At 47.9% G+C, this 22,468-nt stretch overlaps 1 protein-coding gene across 3 annotated transcripts in view; it reads right to left on the bottom strand.

The window, feature by feature from the left end:
* The window catches only part of ITGA3 (integrin subunit alpha 3), an 86,595-nt gene extending 71,182 nt beyond the window's left edge, over positions 1–15,413 (bottom strand). For 2 of the 3 annotated variants that reach the window (XR_014557430.1, XM_083709127.1), the window contains exon 1: positions 14,740–15,374. Coding sequence is in view for 1 of the 3 variants with exons in the window: in XM_083709127.1 (XP_083565253.1) it covers positions 14,740–14,969 (230 nt within the window). In the remaining 2 variants the exon portion in view is untranslated. Of the gene's footprint in view, positions 1–14,739 lie in introns of all 3 variants that reach the window. The other variant, XM_083709128.1, reaches the window with a different exon arrangement.
* Positions 15,414–22,468: the final 7,055 nt, after the last annotated feature.

The following is a 22,468-nucleotide window of genomic DNA, read 5'->3' as shown; positions in this document are numbered from 1 at the left end:
AGGAGTGGACTGCAGACATTGCCACCGCCACGGCAGCAACAGCATTATTTGAAGATGCATTATTTGAAGGTCAAATCTGCTACCCCTGCGGATCCTGCCACCTGAGGCACTTGCCTCACTTTGCCTCACGGGTGGGCCGGCCCTAGCTTTAGGGAAGATCTGCCTTTAGAAAGCATCCTTAGCCCTTTCTCAAAGGTGAAAAGGCATTATTCGTAGAGTGGGGGGGGGAGGGAGCAAAGGACAGATGCAGAGCAGCACTCTCCAAACAAACCTACTTACCCTTTGGACTTTACATTTCTCAAGGGTGGGGAGAGTCCTTTACGAATACCCAGAAGGAACTTCATCTCCCAGCAATCACCTGTTTGGCAGAGCATGCTCAGTAGGGAAGGGCAGAAATGTCCGCTTCTCTTCCTCTCAGTTTCTCATTTCTCCAGTCTCACATTCATTTCTGCACATCTCCACATCTGTTTGATACTCTGTTTTGTTTTGTAAAGTCCTCATCAAAATTTGTCAGTGAATTGCTCTTGATATGCACTTCTTCTTTTTTTGCAAAGCAATTTCCCCTAACGCAGTGTTTCCCAACCTTTTTTGGGCAAAGGCACACTTGTTTCATGAAAAAAATCTCGAGGCACACCACCATTAGAAAATGTTTAAAAAATTAACTCTGTGCCTATATTGACTATATATAAAGTAACTCTCTTTAATAGGCATCAAATAAACACAAAGAAAGTACCGGTATTTTATAATTACTTTATTATGAAATAGTAAGTACCGTATTTTTAGGACGCTCCGTCCCATAGGACGCACCTACTTTTTTTGGGGGGGGGGAAATAAAGGAAAAAATTTTTTCCTTTATTTCCCCCCCAAAACCAGGTCGGGGAACAGTGGGATGGCGGTGCTGCGCCTCCCCGCTGTCCCCCGAGCTTGTGGGGCTGGCCCATGTCTGCCTGGCGCGAGGGGCGCTCTGCTTCAGGGCGCCCCGCGCATCGGGCGGCAGGCTACAGTCCGCAGCATGGGGAACCCTCTGTTTCAGGGCGCCCCACGCGCCCCCACGGGTGCGCAAGGCTTGCCAACACGAGCGCGGAGCACGGGGCGTCCTCCGAAGGGCGCCCCGTGCTCTGCGCCGCCCGCAAGCCTTGCGCTCCTGGGGGGAGATCCCCCGGGTGCGCAAGGCTGGCCAACACCAGCGCGGAGCACGGGGCGTCCTCCGAAGGAACGCCGCCATCCCGCTGTCCCCCGACTTGGTTAGAAGGCTGGGGGGGGGGCGGGGAGAAGCCTGCTTTTCCCCGTCGCCAGCCCCGCAAACTCGGGCGACAGCGGGAGAGGCGTAGCGCGCCCTTCCCGCTGTCCCCCGACTTGGCTAGAAGGCTGGCGGGGGGAGAAGCCTGCTCCTCCCCGTCGCCAGCCCCGCAAACTCGGGAGACAGCGGGAGAGGCGTAGCGCGCCCACCCGCTGTCTCCCGACATGGTTTGGAGGCTGGCGGAGGGCTTCCTCCTCCCCCAGCCCCGCAAGCTCCCAGAGCTCTGGGTCCCGTTCTGGGGGAGGGGGAAGCTCGGGCTTCCCCAGCCCCAGCCCCGCGTCTCCAGCCGGGAGACGGTCGCGCTTTAGCCCCGTGCGTGCTCTCCCAGCTGGAGAGGTGACGCGCGCCTATGGAGGCTCCTGCCATAAGCGCGTGTCACCTCTCCAGCGGGGAGAGGGTCGCGGGGGGGCTGCTTTAGCCCCGTGCGTGCTCTCCCAGCTGGAGAGGTGACGCGCGCCTATGGAGGCTCCTGCCATAGGCGCGCGTCACCTCTCCAGCGGGGAGAGGGTCGCGGGGGGCTGCTTTAGCCCCGTGCGTGCTCTCCCAGCTGGAGAGGTGACGCGCGCCTATGGAGGCTCCTGCCATAGGCGCGCGTCACCTCTCCAGCGGGGAGAGGGTCGCGGGGGGCTGCTTTAGCCCCGTGCGTGCTCTCCCAGCTGGAGAGGTGACGCGCGCCTATGGAGGCTCCTGCCATAGGCGCGCGTCACCTCTCCAGCGGGGAGAGGGTCGCGGGGGGCTGCTTTAGCCCCGTGCGTGCTCTCCCAGCTGGAGAGGTGACGCGCGCCTATGGAGGCTCCTGCCATAGGCGCGCGTCACCTCTCCAGCGGGGAGAGGGTCGCGGGGGGCTGCTTTAGCCCCGTGCGTGCTCTCCCAGCTGGAGAGGTGACGCGCGCCTATGGAGGCTCCTGCCATAGGCGCGCGTCACCTCTCCAGCGGGGAGAGGGTCGCGGGGGGCTGCTTTAGCCCCGTGCGTGCTCTCCCAGCTGGAGAGGTGACGCGCGCCTATGGAGGCTCCTGCCATAGGCACGCGTCACCTCTCCAGCGGGGAGAGGGTCGCGGGGGGCTGCTTTAGCCCCGTGCGTGCTCTCCCAGCTGGAGAGGTGACGCGCGCCTATGGAGGCTCCTGCCATAAGCGCGCGTCACCTCTCCAGCGGGGAGAGGGTCGCGGGGGGCTGCTTTAGCCCCGTGCGTGCTAAAGCAGCCCCCCGCGACCCTCTCCCCGCTGGAGAGGTGACGCGCGCCTATGGCAGGAGCCTCCATAGGCGTGCGTCACCTCTCCAGTTGGGAGAGCAGGCACGGGGCTAAAGCCGCCTCCCTCCCACGGCACACCCGGCAACTTCTCGCGGCACACTAGTGTGCCGCGGAACACCGGTTGGGAAACACTGCCCTAACGAAATGCGCTTTTGTATGTTATTTCACTAGTTACGTGCATTTAAAGGCACCCATTGCACTAACTTATACACGCATAATACTTTTGGCTGGAGAAGGGCAATGCAAAATTCAAAGGATGGCCTATGTGTTTCAATTTGAACATTGTTTTGGGAAGTGTGAATGGGCTAAGTTTGCATTGCTGGGGGGTTGGACCAGACAGCCCTTCCAACCCTACAATTTTATGATTATATGGTTCTATTAAATGGGAATGGAATCACATTTCTCCCCCTATCCTTAGCTATAGGTTAAGTCCATCATTTTTAACCGTCGTCAAAATACCCCTTGTCGCTAGTCCTTTAGTAAAGGATGGATTCCAATAAATGTGTAAGCCTTTAGAGATGCCACCGGGGGGGTTGAATGAGTTGACCCCCAGGGTCCCTCCACAAGTCTATGATTCTCGGGTTCTAAGCCCCTTTGCTGTGCATTTTTAGGAGAAAGCAAAACCTCTGTGCATTCAAAATTGACTTCAAGGGTGAGCTGTGGGTGAAATTCAACTCTGGGGCTGCCCCTTTCCTAAAACACCGCTCGCAGATCAAACCCCCAAACTTTCTCACAGTGTTTGCACATGCAGACACATGTTCCACAGCGCACAGCTGCCTCTCCCCCCCCCCTTTTCACCTAAAGGCTGTGGGGTGAGGGTGGGGGGTCTTATGTTCTTGGAGGAAAAACGAGGGGGGGAAACCAGAATTGCCCATTGCCTTCGACAGAGAAGCCCTCAACTTCATCAAGAGCTTTGCAAATGAATCTTTGGAATGTCTCCACAGATGCTTTCCGAGCCATGCAGCTGCTGCCGTCAGAAATCCTCTCCAGGGCACAAGACATCCTTGTCAAAGGGGTAGGAGAGCGAGGGAGACCCTCCAGCTGTCTCAGAAATGCAAAAGCCAAGAAGTCTGGCTCTCCTCTCATTCCCCCCCCCCCTGCTCTCCCACTGTTATTGCCTTGGTGGTGTTAATATGTTTGTTATTTTTTTAAGTAGGTACCGCAGCGTGAGCAAACAAGGCCTATTGCAAAATTCGCCTCTGAGAGGTGACCGGAGCTCGCAGCTCTTTAGAAGTCTTGCCATGTTCCTTGGAAGGCTTCGCTGCTCATTCCAGATGCACAGAGCCTGGTGCTTTGCATATGCTCAGAAGCGCCTTTAGGATTTTGTGTGTTCCAGCAAAATCCAGAAGGCTGCAAGCTCCTCATTGACCATTTCATGGCTTAATCCTGGAACTAAACTGCAGCAGCAACAGATTCAATAACAATCCACATATTTTGAGCGAGCCATGAATGTCCAGCCGCACTGCTCCATCCATTTTGAGAAAGTTCACAGATCAGTAGTAGAACACATGCCTTTGAACCAGTGCTGTGAGGTCAGTGGACTAGGAAGACTAGGCTAGCCCCATAAATGTTCCCCTGGTACCACCTTCCCAAAGCCCTGAAAAACTTCTGTCAGTCTTAGGGAGGGAGGCGTGATGCCCCCATGGGTCCATGAGCCCTCCCACCACCTTCCCAGTGCCCACCTGGCTTTGGGAAGGAGGCAGGGGGCTTCAGCATCCTGTCAGAGCCCTGCCTCCTTCCCAAAGCCCAGGAAGCTTTTGCCCAGCTTAGTGAGCCTTAAATGGACTCGGCCCAGTATACCTGAAGGAGCGTCTCCACCCCCATCGTTCAGCCCTGACACTGAGGTTCAGCGCCGAGGGCCTTCTGGTGGTTCCCTCACTGCAAGAAGTGAGGTTACATAGAACCAGGCATAGGGCCTTCTCAGTGGTGGCTCCCGCCCTGTGGAACACCCTCCTATCAGATGTCAAGGAAATAAACAACTCTCTGACTTTTAGAAGACATCTGAAGGCAGCCCTGTTTAGGGAACTTTCTAATGTTTGAGGTTTTATCGTGTTTTTAATATTCTGTTTGGAGTTGTCTAGAGTGGCTGGGGAAACCCACCCAGATGGGAGGGGTATAAATAATAATAATTTTTATAGGGAGGAAGGTGTGATGCTCATGCTTCTGATGTCAGGACATCGAGACATCACACACATGATGTCACCCTCTCCCCCATCACCCTCACAAGCTGGCGCTTCTGGCCTAACTGTTCCCCTATGAAAAATTTCACTGCACGCTGCTGCTTTGAATGCAGAAGATCCTATATTCATTCTCCAGGGTGGAGTTGGGAACCCAGTCTGAAAACCTGGAGAGGGCAGCAGCCAATCTTGAGTTGGGCTGACAAACGGTCTGGTTTGATATAAGGTAGCTTCCTACGCAAAATTGGAACAGAGTCACAAGGCCGAAAGAAATTATGGCCATGGAGCACTTTGCAGAATTAAACTGCTACCAAACTGATTCAGAATAAGTGCACGGAGGAAATGCCCCGCCCCCTAAATGCCAGATGTCTAATAAAACAATTTTTCTTTCTTTTTCAGATCTTTTTAACACCTGATGCACATAAATTTGTGACATCTTTCTCCATCTTCCCCCTCCTAGTACGTTTCCGAGCACAATTCAAAGTGTTGATGCTGACCTCTAAAGCCTTAAACGGCCTCGGTCCTGTATACCTGAAGGAGCGTCTCCACCCCCATCGTTCAGCCCAGACACTGAAGTTCCCTCACTGTGAGAAGCAAAGTTACAGGGAACCAGGCAAAGGGCCTTCTTGCCCCATGAAAGCCCTTCCATCAGATGTCAAAGAGATAAATAATTATACGATTGCCTGTAGACATCTGAAGGCTGCCCTGTATCAAGGTGCTTGTAATGTTCTGTTCTGTTGATGTTTGTTTATGTTGGAAGCTGCCCAGAGTGGCTGGGGCAACCCAGGCATATGGACAAAGTACTACTACTACTACTAATAATAATATCATCAGGAAAAGCTTTATTAAATGCTTGCATGGAAGACCACTATTAAAGGCAGAGGAACAGGTAAAGGTAAAGGTACCCCTGCCCGTACGGGCCAGTCGTGTCCGACTCTAGGGTTGTGCGCCCATCTCACTTAAGAGGCTGGGAGCCAGCGCTGTCTGCAGACACTTCCGGGTCACGTGGCCAGCGTGACGAAGCTGCTCTGGCAAGCCAGCACCAGCGCAGCACACGGAAACGCCGTTTACCTTCCCACTATAAAGCGGTCCCTATTTATCTACTTGCACTTAGAGGTGGTTTCGAACTGCTAGGTGGGTAGGAGCTGGGACCGAACGCCGGGAGCTCACCCCGCCGCGGGGATTTGAACCACCAACCATGCGATCGGCAAGTCCTAGGCACTGAGGTTTTACCCACAGCGCCAGCCGCTGTCCCTAAGAGGAACAGGACTCCCCACCAAATATGGCATAGATTTAGATCGCCTTTAAAAACGAACTTACCTAATTTTCTCTTTCTGAAACAATATGCAAACCAAAACGCAGCCATTTTTTGAGACCGGCACTTCTCTGAATTTTGAATTGCAGTTCTCTAGCCAAAGAAAGTGCACTGCACTTACTAGCGTGCTCGTCTTCAACTACTGGATTGCGGCCTGATCCACGGTGAGTCACAACAGGAGTGCTACCATCATGCAAATATGTGGTAAAAGGTTAAGAAATAGGTCCCCAAATGTATGTTTAGATTAGAAGTGGGTCCAGGAACTAGCTATGCTAGCGTAAAGGGCAGGGCTAGCCCAAGACATTTTGGCACCTGAGGTAAACCACAAAATGGCGTCCCCACTCCCTGCCGGGGAAGAAGGGGTGTGTGAAGATCTACATCAGGAATGGGGGTGGGGGTGGAATAAAGATCTACACTGGGTTCTGCTGACCCTGTGGATCCTGCCGCCTGAGGCAGTTGCTTCATGTTACCTCATGTGTGGGCCGGCCCTGGCAAAGGGCACCTAAAAATACATATATTACTGAAAATAAAATACATTTTCATGCATTCTAGTAAGGGGAATCTCTTTCCCGAAAGGTTTATTTCAGGCAAAATGGCCTACAAGAATGTGCCTATGAAGAGAAATCCTTTTGCAAAAAATAAAAGAAAAGAAAATTGCCAACCTATGTGCAAATGTGGAAAGCTGAATTTAAGATTGGGAAAATGAAAAAAAAAACTGAAACAGACAGATTCGCCCATCCTTGCGCAGCCCCAGTAAGAACAGAAGAACACAAACAGATCTCCGGCTGAAATGCAATCTAGAAGATCAGTACATTTAGAATTAGTGCAAGTAGCCGTGATTTATACCAAGGCTAAGTAAGGAAGGGGGTGTGTGGAAAAAACCCTGCCTCTTAAACAACATAATACACGTCTCCATGGGAACGGAGGCCTGAGCTAAGAGAGAGAGTTAGTTAATCAAGAGGAAAAATCCGGTGGTTTGAAAAGGTCTTTTGTAAAGCACCGTAGAATTTATCCAATCCAACAAAGAACTACAAGAATGTTAACAGGTCCATGGGAACCTCACACCTTGACCCTCAAGGATGAGACTGGTCTAGGATAGGCCTCTGTTTGTAAATGAACAATTCACGGTCGGGTCTGGATGAAGAGATACTCTTGGGCCTAAAAAATACTCTTGGGCCATCGCTCTGGGTCAAAACATTCAAATTGGCTGGTGGGGAGGAGATCAGAAAATCAGAAAAGACTCAAGGTTATTCCAATAGGGAGTGGGGACCAATTCAATACGGTCCACATTTAAAGACAAAACTACACAATTCACTCTTCCTGAAACACTACGAGGCCTGAACCATGGCCGTCTTTCAAAATTTACACCTCTCCGGATTTTGCAACGTAGTTTTCCAGCAAACTAATAAGTACAGAGGGGCATTTGCCATTGGGAATTGTTAAAGAAAATAGGGTTGCCATATTTTGAAGAGCAAAAAAGAGGGCACCTGGGCCAACTTCAACTTTTAACTATGGATCGCTATGACGACTCTACCCATGAAAAGGAGGACATGTCCTGGAAAAAGAGGACATGTGGCAACCCTGGATGTGTATACTAGTGACGAGGACATGCAATAATAATAATGCATTCGGGGAAATCACCTTGCAGAAATGCATCACATTCGGGGAAATCACCTTGCAGAAATGCTTGTCTTAGGCAAAATTGCACACAATTGTGTGTCAGTTAGGGGAAATGTCCACTAAACTTCTGCTGAACTTCCATGAAGTTACCATATTGGCTTGAATATAAGCCTCACTTTCCCCCCAAAATTCCAACCATGAAAAGTTAAAGTGCAGCTTAAATTCGCGACCTTACAAAAATTGGCCTTTTTACAATATCGCCGCTGAAACAGACATATGGTAAATGTTTTATTGTCGATTTGCGAGCTTGAGACTGTTCATGTGCCATTTACGGGTATGAGTGCCTGCGGAAATTGTAGCCAATTGAGTAACGATTTGCGATTTCAGCGATTGTACGGTAACTTTTGCGGGCTTGGAAAATCAAAGGCTTAAATTGGCTCCGAGTTAAAATTCTACCAACCGCAGCAACTTTCAGCCTGTAACCCAATTTTAAGGGAGCGGCTTATATTTGGGTATTCTCTCCCCCCCCCCCCCGAATTTTAAAGGTGCGGCTTATTTGCGGGTATGGCTTATATTCGGGCCAATACAGTAAGTGAGTGCTAGTAGGAGCGATTGTTGCTTATTTGCCTGTTTCTTCCCTCTTGGAGACAGTGGTTTCTACACCCAGAGTTAGAAGGAAAGGGACTATGGGGAGAGGGGGGGAGCTGTGCTCTAGGGCTCCTGGAACTACAACCGCTTGGGGTTTTCCAGGAATGATTTGGAAGCAACACGCCAGACAGCAAGCGGATCAGTTTAAGACTGCAAAGCCTCAGATCCGAATCTTTCTGAGCCATGAAGCTCTCTGGCTGATCCTGAGCCGAGCCGCGTGAAACAAAAGCATAATTAATGCATATGAAAATAGACTTCTGTGGGGAAAGAATTTCCATTGATTTCGCTTTCCACCCTCACCTTTGCATAGGTACTTTGTGCATTAGGGCAATACCTTTCCATTTAACCTTTTGCACATGGCTGGAATTCGTCTCAGTGCTTTGTAAGTGTATTTACACACACACAAAATATGTGGGTGACAGGTAACAAAAGCCAGAGGAACAGACTGCTTAGGAAGGCTGGAGGAAAAATTCAGATTTTTCAATGCCAGCCTCAGATAGTCAGTAAGGTTTGCCAGCCATGTAGAGAGAATTAATACAATGCTTTACTGCGCGGTGTTTCATATCGTAAGGGCAGAGAAAACTGCTTTAAATCACTGGTCCATTCAGCTCAGCATTGTTTCAAGAAGAAACCACTACTTAGCAGTAAGTCCCATTGAGTTTAACAAGCCTTACTCTCAGGTAGGGCTGGAAGGATCTATACTTTTCCATTCTCTCAGTTTCTCATTTTTCAAATCTTCATTTCGGCTTCTCTACATATTTGCAGAAATTTTCCACTGAGGGGGAAAGTCCTTAGCATTTTAGCGCAGAATTCTGCTAATGAACATACGCAGTTTAGACTGATGTGCCCATTTTCGCAAGCGATTTTTCCTGAATAGAATGCGTTGCTGTATCTAATATCCTCATTCTCAGGCACACTATCATATGCACTTTTGTATACTTTGGGCTGGAAAACGGCACCGCAAAATTCAGACAAATGTACGTTTCAAAGACGAGCTGCGTTCCAGTTCTCGTATTGTTTCAGAAAGCGTAGATCTGTTAGATCTGGCTTTAAAGGTGTACTGACTCAAATTTCTCCTCCATTGCCCCCCCCCTTCCGCCCAGTAAGTAAATGTAGGATTAGAACCTTAGATCAGCTGCTCCACAAACAGCCCCACCAACGCACTAGGTACCTGCATCCCACCCAGATTACTCTCTCTGCATGGCAGACAGGCAGCGTGAGTGAAGGAGGAGGCGCAAACCACAGGGAAGCATCTGCAAGACTAGGCATGTGCTTTGAAGAACAAACTCAAAGGGATAAAGCAGGCCAGTGTGTGCCACGTGCAAAAAAGGAGGAGAGAACAGAGCCAAGAGCCTCCAATTCACATGCCCCAAGGGGATGGCTGTTGGAAATCCAGCAGCACGTGCCCCTTCATATAGAATCATAGAGTTGGGAGGGACCCTGAGGATCATCTAGTCCAACCCTCCGGAATTCAGGAATATGCAGCTGTTCCATACAGGCATTGAATCTGCAACCTTGCCTTAATGGCACCACGCTCTAACCAACTGAGCTATTCTCCTTGCATTATTCCATGGCAGCCTGCTTTTGACCCACTAGGCTTATATGTCTCTTGCCCCAGTGTATTTTTTTTTAATGGCTCTTAACAGTGGCTGTTTTAAATAATAATAATAAATTTTTCTTTATACCCTGCCCTCCCCAGCCAAGACCGGGCTCAGGGCGGCTAACAACCAATAATAAAAACAAGTTGATTAAAATACAACATTAAAACATGAGGAAGCAGCCTCTTCACAGGAGGAGAAAGGAAAAAGAAAGAGGGGGAGGGAATCAAACTGATTCTAAGCCAAAGTTTTCTTCGTGATTTTCATGGGGTGATGGATTGATGTATGCTGGTGGGGAAGAATGAGTCAGTTTTCTTTTGCTTCATTGCGAATCAGGTTTGGGGGGGGGGGTTGTCGTCGTTTTTTAAAAAGGTGAAATTTATACTTTTTAGCTCATTTTCATTTTTAATTATTTTGCTGCCTGATCTTTAGAGGATGCTATGCTTGGATTTAGTCTTTTTACTATGGATTTTCCTCGCATTTTTTTGCAGCTGATTTTTTTATGTGGCAATGTTTATTTTGACACTGACGAGGATCCTCTATTGAATTACGTTTCATCGAATGTATAAATTCCCTCCTTTTTGTTTTGGTGTTTGCTGTTTACTTAAGGTGTTTTAACCTGTGCTGTAAACCGCTTAAGAGTTTTGCGTAACTACGAGTGGTAAATAAATAAATATTATTATTTTAAATATTTTTTTATAACTACCCATTTGAGAAGTGTGGACCAAACATAGGAAGCAATCCTATGCACACAAGAAGCTTGGCGTAATACAAGCCGTGTTAAGTTAAACTGCCCTAAAGGTACACCAGAGCCAAATCCCGTTCAGCTGTGGAGCCGCTGCAGCTGCTCTGCCTAAGCCTGGAAGAGGGGGAACATGCCTTTAAAATAGTGTTTTATGGAGGGCTGCCAATCATCTGAATGAGTAGAACAAGCTTAGGATTCGGCCTAAGTGTCTCCCTCCCCTCCCCACCCCCGGTGCTGCCCAAACCACGCCCCCAGAATGTCCATTTGGGGCGTCTTGCACTGGCCTCGGCTCAGCCAGATGGGTGGGGGTATAAATATTATTATTATTATTATTATTATTATTATTATTATTATTATTATTATTATTATTATTATTATTACTATTATTATTATTATGTTATGCTGGTGTATCTTTGGCTAAGCCAGGTTGGTTACTTAACACCAGCAGAGCCAGAGATCACCTATGCATCCTAAACTGCCCATCTTGACAGATCTTGCCCCCGTCAACAATGCCACCAGATTCCTGGTGGAGCACATATATTTTAACTAGCTGGTATCGACTGAGGTGTTTCAACGATGATTTCTGCCTGTCTGGGTAGGCTTGCCTAGAAAAAAAAATTTTAAGCAGGTGTTGAAAAGAGCAGCGAAGGTGGTTGGCTAATGTCAAGAGGCAGGGAATTCCACTGTGTATGGATTTAATTAGATGGGTGCCAACAACAAGTTCAGAATCAGTATTATGTGGCACCTGTAACACTGCCAGTTCTTTAGACTGAAGCGGTCGTATGGGCCTATATGGGGTAAAGCGATCTCACAAGTAAACTGGTCCCAAGCTGTTAAGGGCTTTAAGGAGTGTCTCCACCCCCCATCATTCAGCCCAAACACTGAAGTCCAGCTCCAAGGGCCTTCTGGCAGTTCCCTCGCTGCGAGAAGTGAGGTTGCAGGGAACCAGGCAGAGGGCCATCTCGGTGGTGGCACCCACCCTGTGGAATGCCCTCCCATCAGATGTCAAGGAAATAAACAACTATCTGACTTTTAGAAGAAAGACATCTGAAGGCAACCCTGTTTAGGGAAGTTTAATGTTTGATGTTTTATCGTGTTTTTAATATTCTGTTGGGAGCCGCCCCGAGTGGCTGGGGAAACCCAGACAAATGGGCAGGGCACTAATAATAATAATAATAATTGTTATAACACCTTTAATTGGGCCCATTTGCAAATGGGCAACCAAGGCAGTTCTCCGAACAGAGGTACTGTTGCGTTTGTGCAAATTTACAGAGGAAAAAAATGGCATATAAATGGAAATAATAGCATAAAATATTTTATGGATTTTTTTAAATAAAAAAATGAAGTTTCTTGGGTTTCTTTTTACTTAAATAAATACTGAGTGGGATATAAATTTCTTAGAAGAAATAAAAGCATTCCCACAACCATCTGATGCCATTAAAAAAAAAGAAGGTACTAAATATTTAGTACTGCATTCTTGCTGGATAGGGTTTCAAAAGGCTTCTTGTGAACCAACAGAATGTTGCATTGGTTTGGTTGGCATCTGTTATCTGCTACCACTGGCATAAGAAGTGAGCCTCATCCAGGGAAACACACACTGAATACTAAGGGAGCCTCGCCCTCACATGCATATCCCAGACAAAACTGTGATGCTCTGAATTAAGCAGGTTTGGGACGGTAAGGATTTGTCCCTAAGTGTGGTGCTGTGGATTAAACCACAGAGCCTAGGACTTGCCAATCAGAAGGTTGGCGGTTCGGATCCCCATGACGGGGTGAGCTCCCGTTGCTCGGTCCCTGCTCCTGCCAACCTAGCAGTTCTAAAGCACATTAAAGTGCAAGTAGATAAATAGGTACTCCTCCGGCGGGAAGGTAAACGGCATTTCTGTGCATTGCTCTGGTTCTCCAGAAGTAGCTTGTCATGCTGGCCACATGACCCGGAAGCTGTACGCCAGCTCCCTCGGCCAATAAACCAAGATGAGTGCTGCAACCCCAGAGTCGGTCACGACTGGACCTTATGGTCAGGGGTTCCTTTACCTTTACCTTAAGTTCTGATTTGCCCTTTTTATTCTGCTCAGGGGTATGTAGCAGTAAAGTTGCACTACTCCCCAGTAAGGTATCTCAACATGCTGTCGGTGTTCGAAATTAGCCAGGCGCCAGGAGCATTTTGCACCTGGCTTTTGACCACTTGCGACCAAGCGAAGATGCCTGGGTGCCAGGATGGCACCTGACATTTTTATCATTTATTTATTTAATTTATATATACCGCCCTATACCCGAAGGTCTCAGGGCGATTCACATAAAATATCATCTCCACCATCTGGAAGGTGCATACCTGGGGATCATTGAATCTGGACTGTTTTTTGCACACCCATGCCCCCATCCTGTCAGTTATATATTATCTGCACAATCAGAACGAATTTTTGGAACCAAATGCATTTTCTGTGCAGCCTAAGTAGCAGAAGTCATCATTAAGAAAAAGAGTTTGGAGCAGATATACAGTGGTACTTCAGGTTACATACGCTTCAAGTTACATACGCTTCTGGTTACAGACTCCGCTAACCCAGAAATAGTACCTCGGATTAAGAACTTTGCTTCAGGATGAGAACAGAAATTGGGCTCTGGTGGCGCAGCGGCAGCAGGAGGCCCCATTAGCTAAAGTGGTGCTTCAGGTTAAGAACAGTTTCAGGTTAAGAACGGACCTCCAGAACGAATTAAGTACTTAACCTGAGGTACCACTGTACATGTGAACTGTCCCTGGATAAAGTGACTTTTCTTCCCTAAGTTTTCAGAGCTCTTAACCTGGCTCAAGGTGGTCATCTGAACTAGCCAGATGTTTAACTGAGAATCCATCACTGTCAGTCATCCATCATTTGTAAAAATAAGACTTTAGAGCCGTCTTACCCCCAAACTAGACATTCTGGCAACTGTAACCTTGGTTTAAGAAGCTATTTGGATCCTAGCTCATACATCTGAGTTTCTAACACTGCATTTTCTGATTAGGTTGCATTGTGCCACTGGGTAGACTTGAATTTAACTGCAAGAGTTGCCATCTTTCTGGGTCTGTGAACATATCTGCAAACCACAACCAAGCACACTCTGCAACCCATGATATTGGCTACAATGGAATGCTTCTTACAAGCTTAATTTGTGTGGAAGAAACCCTTCAGGCAACCAGGAAAAACCTTCATAGGCACCCACAAGCAGCACGTTGGCAACCGCCGGTCTTGTGCTACCGGTGGCCACCAATATTCAGTGACCCTGAATATATTTTCTGTCAGCAAACAGCATTAACCATCACATTTGCAGCCGCTTCCCTGGTTTCAATCAACATCTCGCTTCGGAAGGAAAGGGCCAATTGATGTTGGACGCACCAGGCCACATGTGGTACAACCCCAACACAATAGGGCATAAATTGCTCTCGAACACACGCAGACAGGCATCGAGTTTAGGAACAGATGGATTCCAGCTAAATCCAAAAAGCTGACAAGCTGAATGGCACAAACAGATGTGAATTGCAGCATGCATGGGTGGGGGTGGGGGGGGTAGATGCAAGTAACTTCTCCATTAGTTCACAGACACTTATTATAAGAGTCCCTTTTGCTAACCAGAGACCACAAAAATATGCTAGATCTCCATTCCCAAGAGAAGGAACCAAGAATATGACATTTAATTAAAAGCAGATTGGGGAACTGCCAAACTTTGTTGGCGGCAAGGAGGGGGAAGGAGCGCAGAAATGGGGGCTTTGCCAACCTGTTGTTCTAGGCAAAAATGGGCAGGGAAAAAAGAGTGTGCCTCTCAGTATAACATAGGTCTACTCAAAAGTAAGTCCCACAGAGTTCAGATGGGGCTTCCTGAGGGAGGAACGAAAAGGGATGTCAGCTTAAATATCGGACAGCTCTCTAAATCTCAGGTCCCTGCTTGCACGACAGTTCTGTGTGATTCGAATGCCTGTTCCCCTCTTAACTACTGCAGATTTTATGCCTCCGGTTTGAACCTCAAGTTCAGAAAGAGAATGGGAGGCTCCGGAGGCGCCTCTCACAATACCAAACACTGCACGCTCCCCGTCCCAACGCTTTTTCACTTACAGGTATCGTTGCCCGTCCATGTGATGGTGCAGAGCCACGGAGAGTCCGAAGTAGCTGTCCGGGGTCTTTCCTTTCTTGTGGATCAGAAATTTCGTGTCCAGGTTGAAAGCCGCGCATCTCGGGGCGCAGAGGGAAATCCACAGGGCGCATGCCAGCAGGAGCGCTTTCTGCCTCCCAAGCTGGCTCTTGCGTCCTGCGGGTCTGCAAAGGTGGAACTGGCTAGCGCCCATGTCGTGTTTCACCGATTTCTTTCTCCTTCTTCTTTTTGCTTCCCAGGAGTCAGCTGCGCCCTTCTGCAAAGGAGTTTGCGCGTGGCTTGCTCGTTTTGCTGGGGGCTGGGGGGGGGGGGACCCGGCTTGCTGTTGTTGCTTTCAGTTCCTGGAGTTTTGCCCTCCTCCTCTCTCCAATCTCCTTTGCGAATGTTGCAGATTGTAGCAGCAGCAGCAGCAGCAGCAGCAGCAGCAGCCTCCCTGCTTAGCGATCGGGGATTCCTTCCTCTCCACCCGGTTCTTCCCTACGCGCAAAAGGCTCGGATGGAGCCGGTTCTGTGGCTGGTATCGCGCAAGCGAGGCGCGCGCGTGCTTGCTTGGTTACCTCCCTCCCCACCTTGCACAGAGTCTGAGCAGCCGCTCTGGCTACACTTTTCTTCCGGGGGAAAAAGAAACAATCGGAGCGAGCAGGAGTGACAAGCGCTTGGTTCTTAAAGGGGCCCCGGACAGGTTGGACACCTGCCCAGCGCGCAAACAAAGACGAGGGCAGATAAAAGGCCGGGGAACTGATTTCATTCTTGCTAGTATTTTCTTTTTCTTTTATATAAAAAAAGTACCTTAAAGGTACAAAGACCCAGATTTGCCTGGAGGTTTCCAGACGCACGCTTTCCCCTCGAAGCTCATCTCTCCTTGATCACAGGTGTATTGGGGCGCGCTGCGTTTAGTCAGCGGGCAAGGGGGTGCACTCTGCACGCGCTCAGGGGCCCTTGTTTTTATTATGACGCCGCGCGAGGAATAACAAGAGCCGGTTCTGGCGCACTTGCCGGCTTTCCTGGGCAAACCGCTGTGCTTATCTAAAGGAAGCAGAAGTTTGCCTGACTCAGAACCATCACTGGATCAAAATATTTTACCAGATGTCCCTTGCATTTCCCTCAGTCAGCCCTGGCGAAGCCCTACCATTGGTGCTGTGAGGTTTGTCTGTTTTGTTATTGCATTGCTATCCTGTTCCTTGGCCAAGATGCTCGCCTCACTCTCTGCCTGTCCCAAGTCCACTGTCACAACAACCCTATAGGGTAGGAAGCAATAAAGAGGTCCAAAATCACCCAGTGAGCTTTGTTGCAAAACAGAGCTTGGTAGCTGTCTCTCCCTGGTCTAAGTTCAACATCCTAGCCACTCCACCTCACTTGTTCTCTAGTTTTGAGGTTCTGGGACTGATCCTTGCTGAGCCAGCCCTCTCCGAGTCAAGTAAACTGCACTGGAATTACATACAACTTTAAGTGAGAGAGAGGCTGGTTCCTCCCTCAAGTTCGCAGCTTTCAAATGTGGCAAGCATACATCCACATCTCAGTGTAGCTCAGGTGGTTTGAACATGGTGCTGATAACGCCAAGGTTGCAGGTTCGATCCCTGTATGGGACAGCTGTGTATTCCTGCATTGCAAGTAGTGGACTAGTTGATTCTCAGGGTGCCTTCCAAATCTACAAATCTGTGATACTAACCTGTAGATTTTAAAATGTGTGTGTGTGTATCAAAATCTAGCTATGCTGTTTGGTCCTCCTTAAGATGGCTTTCAACTTCGGATGTTTGTATTTCAAAGTGCTCTCTGTGTGTGCTCTCCGAATTCATAGATTTCATAGTTTCAAAACCACACCCCTTAGCTGATTCATCATTGTGACATATAAGTTACTTCCAGGTGACCTTCTAATTGAGCATTTGTTCTGGTTTATTTGCATAAACTCTGCATGTTGGTTCAAAGATGTTGTATGTTTACTAAGCATTCATACTGGTTTGTTTGCACCAAGTTTGTGGGAAGGTTAGAAAACATTGGCTGTCGTTTTTTATTGAGTTTTCATTCTGATTTGTGAAGTTAGGTTTATAACCTGCTGCTTTTATTGTATGTTCGTTCAATTGTTTTGTTTTTTATCATTTTATTTGTAAATTTTCAACAAATAAACAATTCAACAACATTTCAAATTTAGCAGTCATTCCACCTACGACTTCCTCTCCATCCCTCCATGTTTCCCTCAAAATTTCAATTTATGCTGCATATTATTGTTACTCTATACCTTCACCTTATCTCACATAAAAAACAAAAAGCTCACCCTCCACTGCTGTTCTTACTCAAATCCTATTTGCATTCTAACATTTTTACACCAAGCTTTTAAGCATTCTGCAAATATTTTTCAATCTTCTTTAAGACCAGTCTCTTTCTGAACTCTAATTTTGCACGTCAAACTTGCCTGGTCTACACAGTCTATCAATTTCAGCTGCCATTCTTCTTCAGTAGGGAGCACCTCATAATGCCATTTTTGCACGTATAATATTCGTGCTGCCGTGGTTGTGTAAAGAAATAGATTTATCTGGGTTTGGGGGAATATCTGCTCCAGTTATCTCTAGTAAAAAGAAGAAGAAGCTTCTAGTTTTTTTGGGGGGGGGGGAATAGTTGCCTCAAATATCTTTTTCAACTCATTATAAATCATCTCCCAAAAGTCCATAGCTCCTTTCACGTCCACCACATACGGTAAAATGTGCTCTCTACTTCTTTACATTTCCAACACTCAGCTGTTTGGGTTTTAACATTTCCACTGTAAGCAGCCTTGTGAGGGCTTGCACTGAAAAGCGAGACAGAAATATGTTAAATTCCGTATTTTTTGCTCTATAAGACTCACTTTTTCCCTCCTAAAAAGTAAGGGGAAATGTGTGTGCGTCTTATGGAGCAAATGTAGGCTGCACAGCTATCCCAGAAGCCAGAACAGCAAGACGGATTGCTGCTTTCGCTGCGCAGCGATCCCTCTTGCTGTTCTGGCTTCTGAGATTCAGAATATTTTTTTCTTGTTTTCCTCCTCCAAAAACTAGGTGCGTCTTGTGTCCTGGTGCACCTTATAGAGCGAAAAATATGGTAAATAGGTACATGTGCTTTCCCTCTAAGCCAGTGGTTCTCAACCTTGGGTCCCCAGATGTTTCTGGCCTACAACTCCCCTGTTCCCTAGCTCACAGGACCAGTGGTCAGGGATGATGGGAGATGTAGGCCAAAAACATCTGGGGACCCAAGGTTGAGAAAGGTGCTCTAAGCTCTAGTGACCCATGAACTGGTTACATTCGGAATGGACTACTGTAGCGCTCTCTGTGTTTCAAACTGTGGTCAGCGCTGATGCCGATAGGAGCAAGGCAGCCAGTGACACGTATCACATGTCCACATATTGGCAAATACAGACAGCAAATATTTGAGCAACTGGGGAATATCTGGAGAACAATCAACTTTGAAATTCACACCAGAGATCTTCGGGGGTGGGGAAAGAATTTGCTTCAGCTTCCAGTTGTGTCTGTGATAGGACACAGGCCACCCTTTTTTTTGGGTGGCCAAAAGAAAAGAAAAAAGGACTTTCAAACCCAAAAGGGAAATGTCTACATTTCCCTGCTCTTAACCACAAGTTGTTCCCAGGAAATTTGCTTGCGTATCATTGCAAGCTCTTCTGTTTGAGGAATGGAATGCATTAATTGCTGCTGGATGTTTTCTGCCTGATAATCTTGGGATTCCAAGTAGAGAAAAGAGGAAATGTAGGCAGGAGGAAATGTGGAGTCTTCCAGAGGTTTGGTGCAGAATCCTTGATTTTCCCCATTAGCAGTGGAGGAATTGTGAACAAGGCATCAATCAAGATGAGCTTGATTTCTCACCCCAAACTCAAATTCTACCAGACAGCTTTGCTCTCCCCTCCTGGTGAGTTTAGATGTTTCGGATCGCCTCTTTCTCTCCTTCTGATGCATAGCCTTTTCACAGATACCTTCTCAGTTCTTGGTCCCTAAAAGGAGAAGTCCTCCCTCCAGAACAGGGGTGGCTAACTTGTGCCCATTCAGGTATTTTTAGACTCCCAACTCCCCTCAGTCGCAGGCATCATGGCCATTGGCCAGGGGTCACTGGAAATGAAATTCTGTGCCTTCATCACCATGTATGGGAACATACCTCAAGAAAGGCAGTCTTCATGTTCTAAGTCAGGGGTCAGCAAGGTTTATCTTGCCTGGACCGGATCGGTCCCCCAGAGATCCCTCTGTGCGTGCACACCTGTGATTTTTGGCATCTGCATGTGCGCAGAAACAATTCCCAGCGCCACGAAAGTGAGTCCCTGCAGTGCGCCGGTTTAGTGCAGCACGTGAGTGGGTAGCTTGGTTTGGGGGCGGCTTGTGGGCCGGTCAGATGACCTCCATGGGCTGCTTCCAGCCCATGGGCCTTAGGTTGCTGACCTCTGTTCTCAGTCCTAAGAAGAGCCCTGCTGGACCATACCAAAGGCCTTTCTCGGGGGTAGCTAACATTGTGGCTTCCAGATGTTTTGGACCACAACTCCCATTATCCTTGCCCATTGACTGTTCTGCCTAGGCTGGTTGTAGTCCCCAACATCTGGCCCTGGCCACCCATTTTCAGGCTCTCACAAACCACCTTGGGTTTTACTAGAATGCCAAGAACCACATGCAAAAGACATGCTCTTAGTATTAAAGAATATACTTCTTCTTCTTCTTTGGCAATCACTTGTAGTCGAGTAAGATTGTCTTCCATAAACATGGTTTTAAAAATGAGTCCATAAGTGACTGTGGAGGCCAATTCTGGATCCACATGTCCTTCCACAGTGGGGACATAGGTTTCTAGGTGGGGTTTGCCAAGTGTGCCTTCCTCTTAGCACATTTCTCCATTTCGTCCTGAGTTCGAGCATCTACAAAGTCCACGACACCTTTGGTAAAGGCTGTTCTCCAATTGGAGCGCTCGCAGGCCAGTGTTTCCCAGTTGTCAATGTTATTAAAGAATACGGGGAGGGGATGGCTAGCATTGCCACAGTATCAGCTTCTGCCTCTGATTCTGGACTGCTCTATGCCACAGACTCCCCCTGCTCACTAGACCCCGTTGCCTCCTCAGCTTCCAACTCCTCCTCTTCCCTTCGGTCCACTTGTCGTCGTCCTACCACCTCTCCACCTCTGAGCTTTCTTTCCTTGCTGGTTCCCCCAGACGGAGCCTCCCATCATTCCTCTGCGTCCAACCAGTTCATGACACCCTCCAGGTGAGGAGCGTCTTCTGCCCATTCCATTCGTTCAGCTATATATATATATATATATATAGTCCCAATACCTTGGGGTAACCCATTGCGTGACTTTGATGTGCGATCTGCATGCACGATTTACCCCTGTCACGCTATGATCTGTAACTCTATATTCACTCATGCCATAGAAACTGTACGTGAAACTCATTTCAGCTGTTGAGAATATCGTTGGGTGGATTAGTTCATGACAGGTGCACCCCACATGCCAAAGTGCCCTGGGGGGGGGGGGTTGCCTGCCCATAAATCTGTTACAGTGTATACAACCTTTCAATGGAAAGAAAGCATCATGGTTTTCAAATTTTGCAATGCTTAGCTCATCTGACACTGAGCTGGCTTGTCATGGGAAATGGAGAGAGTCATTTCTGGTCCAATTAGGGATGTAAGAACATAGGAAGAGGCTGATGGATCAGGCTCATGGCACATCTAATCCAGCACCTCTGATCTCACAATGGCTGACCAGGTGCCTGTTTTAAACTTTTTGGGGGGTTTTTGGTATTAATATATTTTTTGAAAAGGTTTCTGTTTTAAAGAAATAAAGTGATGCAAAAAAAAAAAGGCAAAAAGGAAAGAAGACACAAATATGTGTAGAAGGAAACAATGTGCGCATATACCCAATATGCTAAAAATACGCTAACCCATACATACTTATATACATTTGGTGTTATTATCCTAATATTTATGTAAGGTAAAGGACCCCCTGGACGGTTAAGTCCAGTGAAACTTGGCTCATCTCGCTTCAGGCTGAGGGAGCCAGCGTTTGTCCCCAGACAGCTTTCTGGGTCATGTGGCCAGCAGGACTAAACCGCTTCTGGTGCAGCGGGACACAGTGAAAGAAACCAGAGCGCACAGAAATGCCGTTTACCTTCCCACCGCAGCCACACCTATTTATCTACTTGCGCTGGTCTGCTTTCAAACTGCTAGGTTGGCAGGAGCTGGGACAGAGGAATAGAAGCTCACTCCATCACGGGGATTCGAACCGTCGACCTTCCGATTGGCAGGCCCAAGAGGCTCAGTGGTTTAGACCACAGCACCACACGCTCCCATTAATATGTAAATATTATTAATAATATTGATGTGTAAATATTAATAGCCTACTACATTTTGTATAAACTCATTCCAAATATTGTCATATTTAACCAAACAAAGTCTACGTCTATAAGCAGTCCGTTCATAACTTGCAAGTGTTATCATATTGTCAATGCATTTATTATCTTCATTCTTCCAGTTGATCGATGTCAGTCTCTTGGTGGTAGCATGTCGAATCCATTTTCTTTGTCTGTTGTTAGCTTCCATATAATTGGTTGGGACATGGGTAGCGCTGTGGTCTAAACCACTGAGCCTCTTGGGCTTGCCGATCGGAAGGTCGGTGGTTCAAATCCCTGTGACAGGGTCAGCTCCCATTGCTCTGTCCCAGCTCCTGCCAACCTAGCAGTTCAAAAGCATGCCAGTAAATAGGTACCGCTGTGGCAGGAAGGTAAACAGCATTTCCGTGCACTCTGGATTCCGCTATGGTGTCCCATTGCGACAGAAGAGGTTTATTCATGCTGGCCACATGACCCAGAAAGCCGTCTGTGGACAAATGGCAGCTCCCTTGGCCTGAAAGCAAGATGAGTGCTGCAACCCCATAGTCACTTTTGACTGGACTTAAAGGGATGCTGGTGGCGCTGTGGGTTAAACCACAGAGCCTAGGGCTTGCCGATCGGAAGGTTGGTGGTTCGAATCCCCATGGCGGGGTTAGCTCCCATTGCTCGGTCCCTGCTCCTGCCAACCTAGCAGTTCAAAAGCATGTCAAGGTGCAAGTAGATAAATAGGTACCGCTCCGGCGGGAAGGTAAACAGCATTTCCGTGCGCTGCTCTGGTTCGCCAGAAGCGGCTTAGTCATGCTGGCCACATGACCCGGAATCTGTACGCCGGCTCCCTCAGCCAGTAAAGCGAGATGAGCACCACAACCCCAGAGTCAGCCACGACTGGACCTAATGGTCAGGGGTCCTTTACCTTTACCGTATATAATAGGTATATAGTTCAGAATAACGTTTTCCGCTGAAAACTCCAGCTTTCTCTGGATGGCCATCATTATACAAAAGAAGCCACAAGCAGGATTTGAACACAAGACCCCTCTCCCCTCCCAGGGTTTCAAGCAACTGACGTTCAGAAGCATTGCTGCATCTGACTGTGGAGGCAGAGCCCTCTCCTCCAAGTCTTGAAAGCCCTCTCCTCCAAGTCTTGGTAGCTCCTTCCAGAGCTTGCTGAAGCTTGGGCGCTTCTCCAATATGGCTTCAGGTTCAAGACTTACTGTGGACTTGACACCTCCTGACATCTCCTGGTTGAGGATTGTGGGTGCTATTCAAGGCAAACATTACGAATTCCTGCCTCGGGCATCAAAACGTTTGCAATGTTTGGCACTTCTAACACCCTTGTAAACGTTTCCTCATGAATAA

This window comes from Podarcis gaigeae, assembly GCF_964106915.1.
Source record: "Podarcis gaigeae genome assembly, chromosome: 13".
Taxonomy (NCBI): domain Eukaryota; kingdom Metazoa; phylum Chordata; class Lepidosauria; order Squamata; family Lacertidae; genus Podarcis; species Podarcis gaigeae.
Note: the sequence above shows the minus strand (reverse complement) of the source record. Positions and strands in the feature narration are given on the sequence as shown.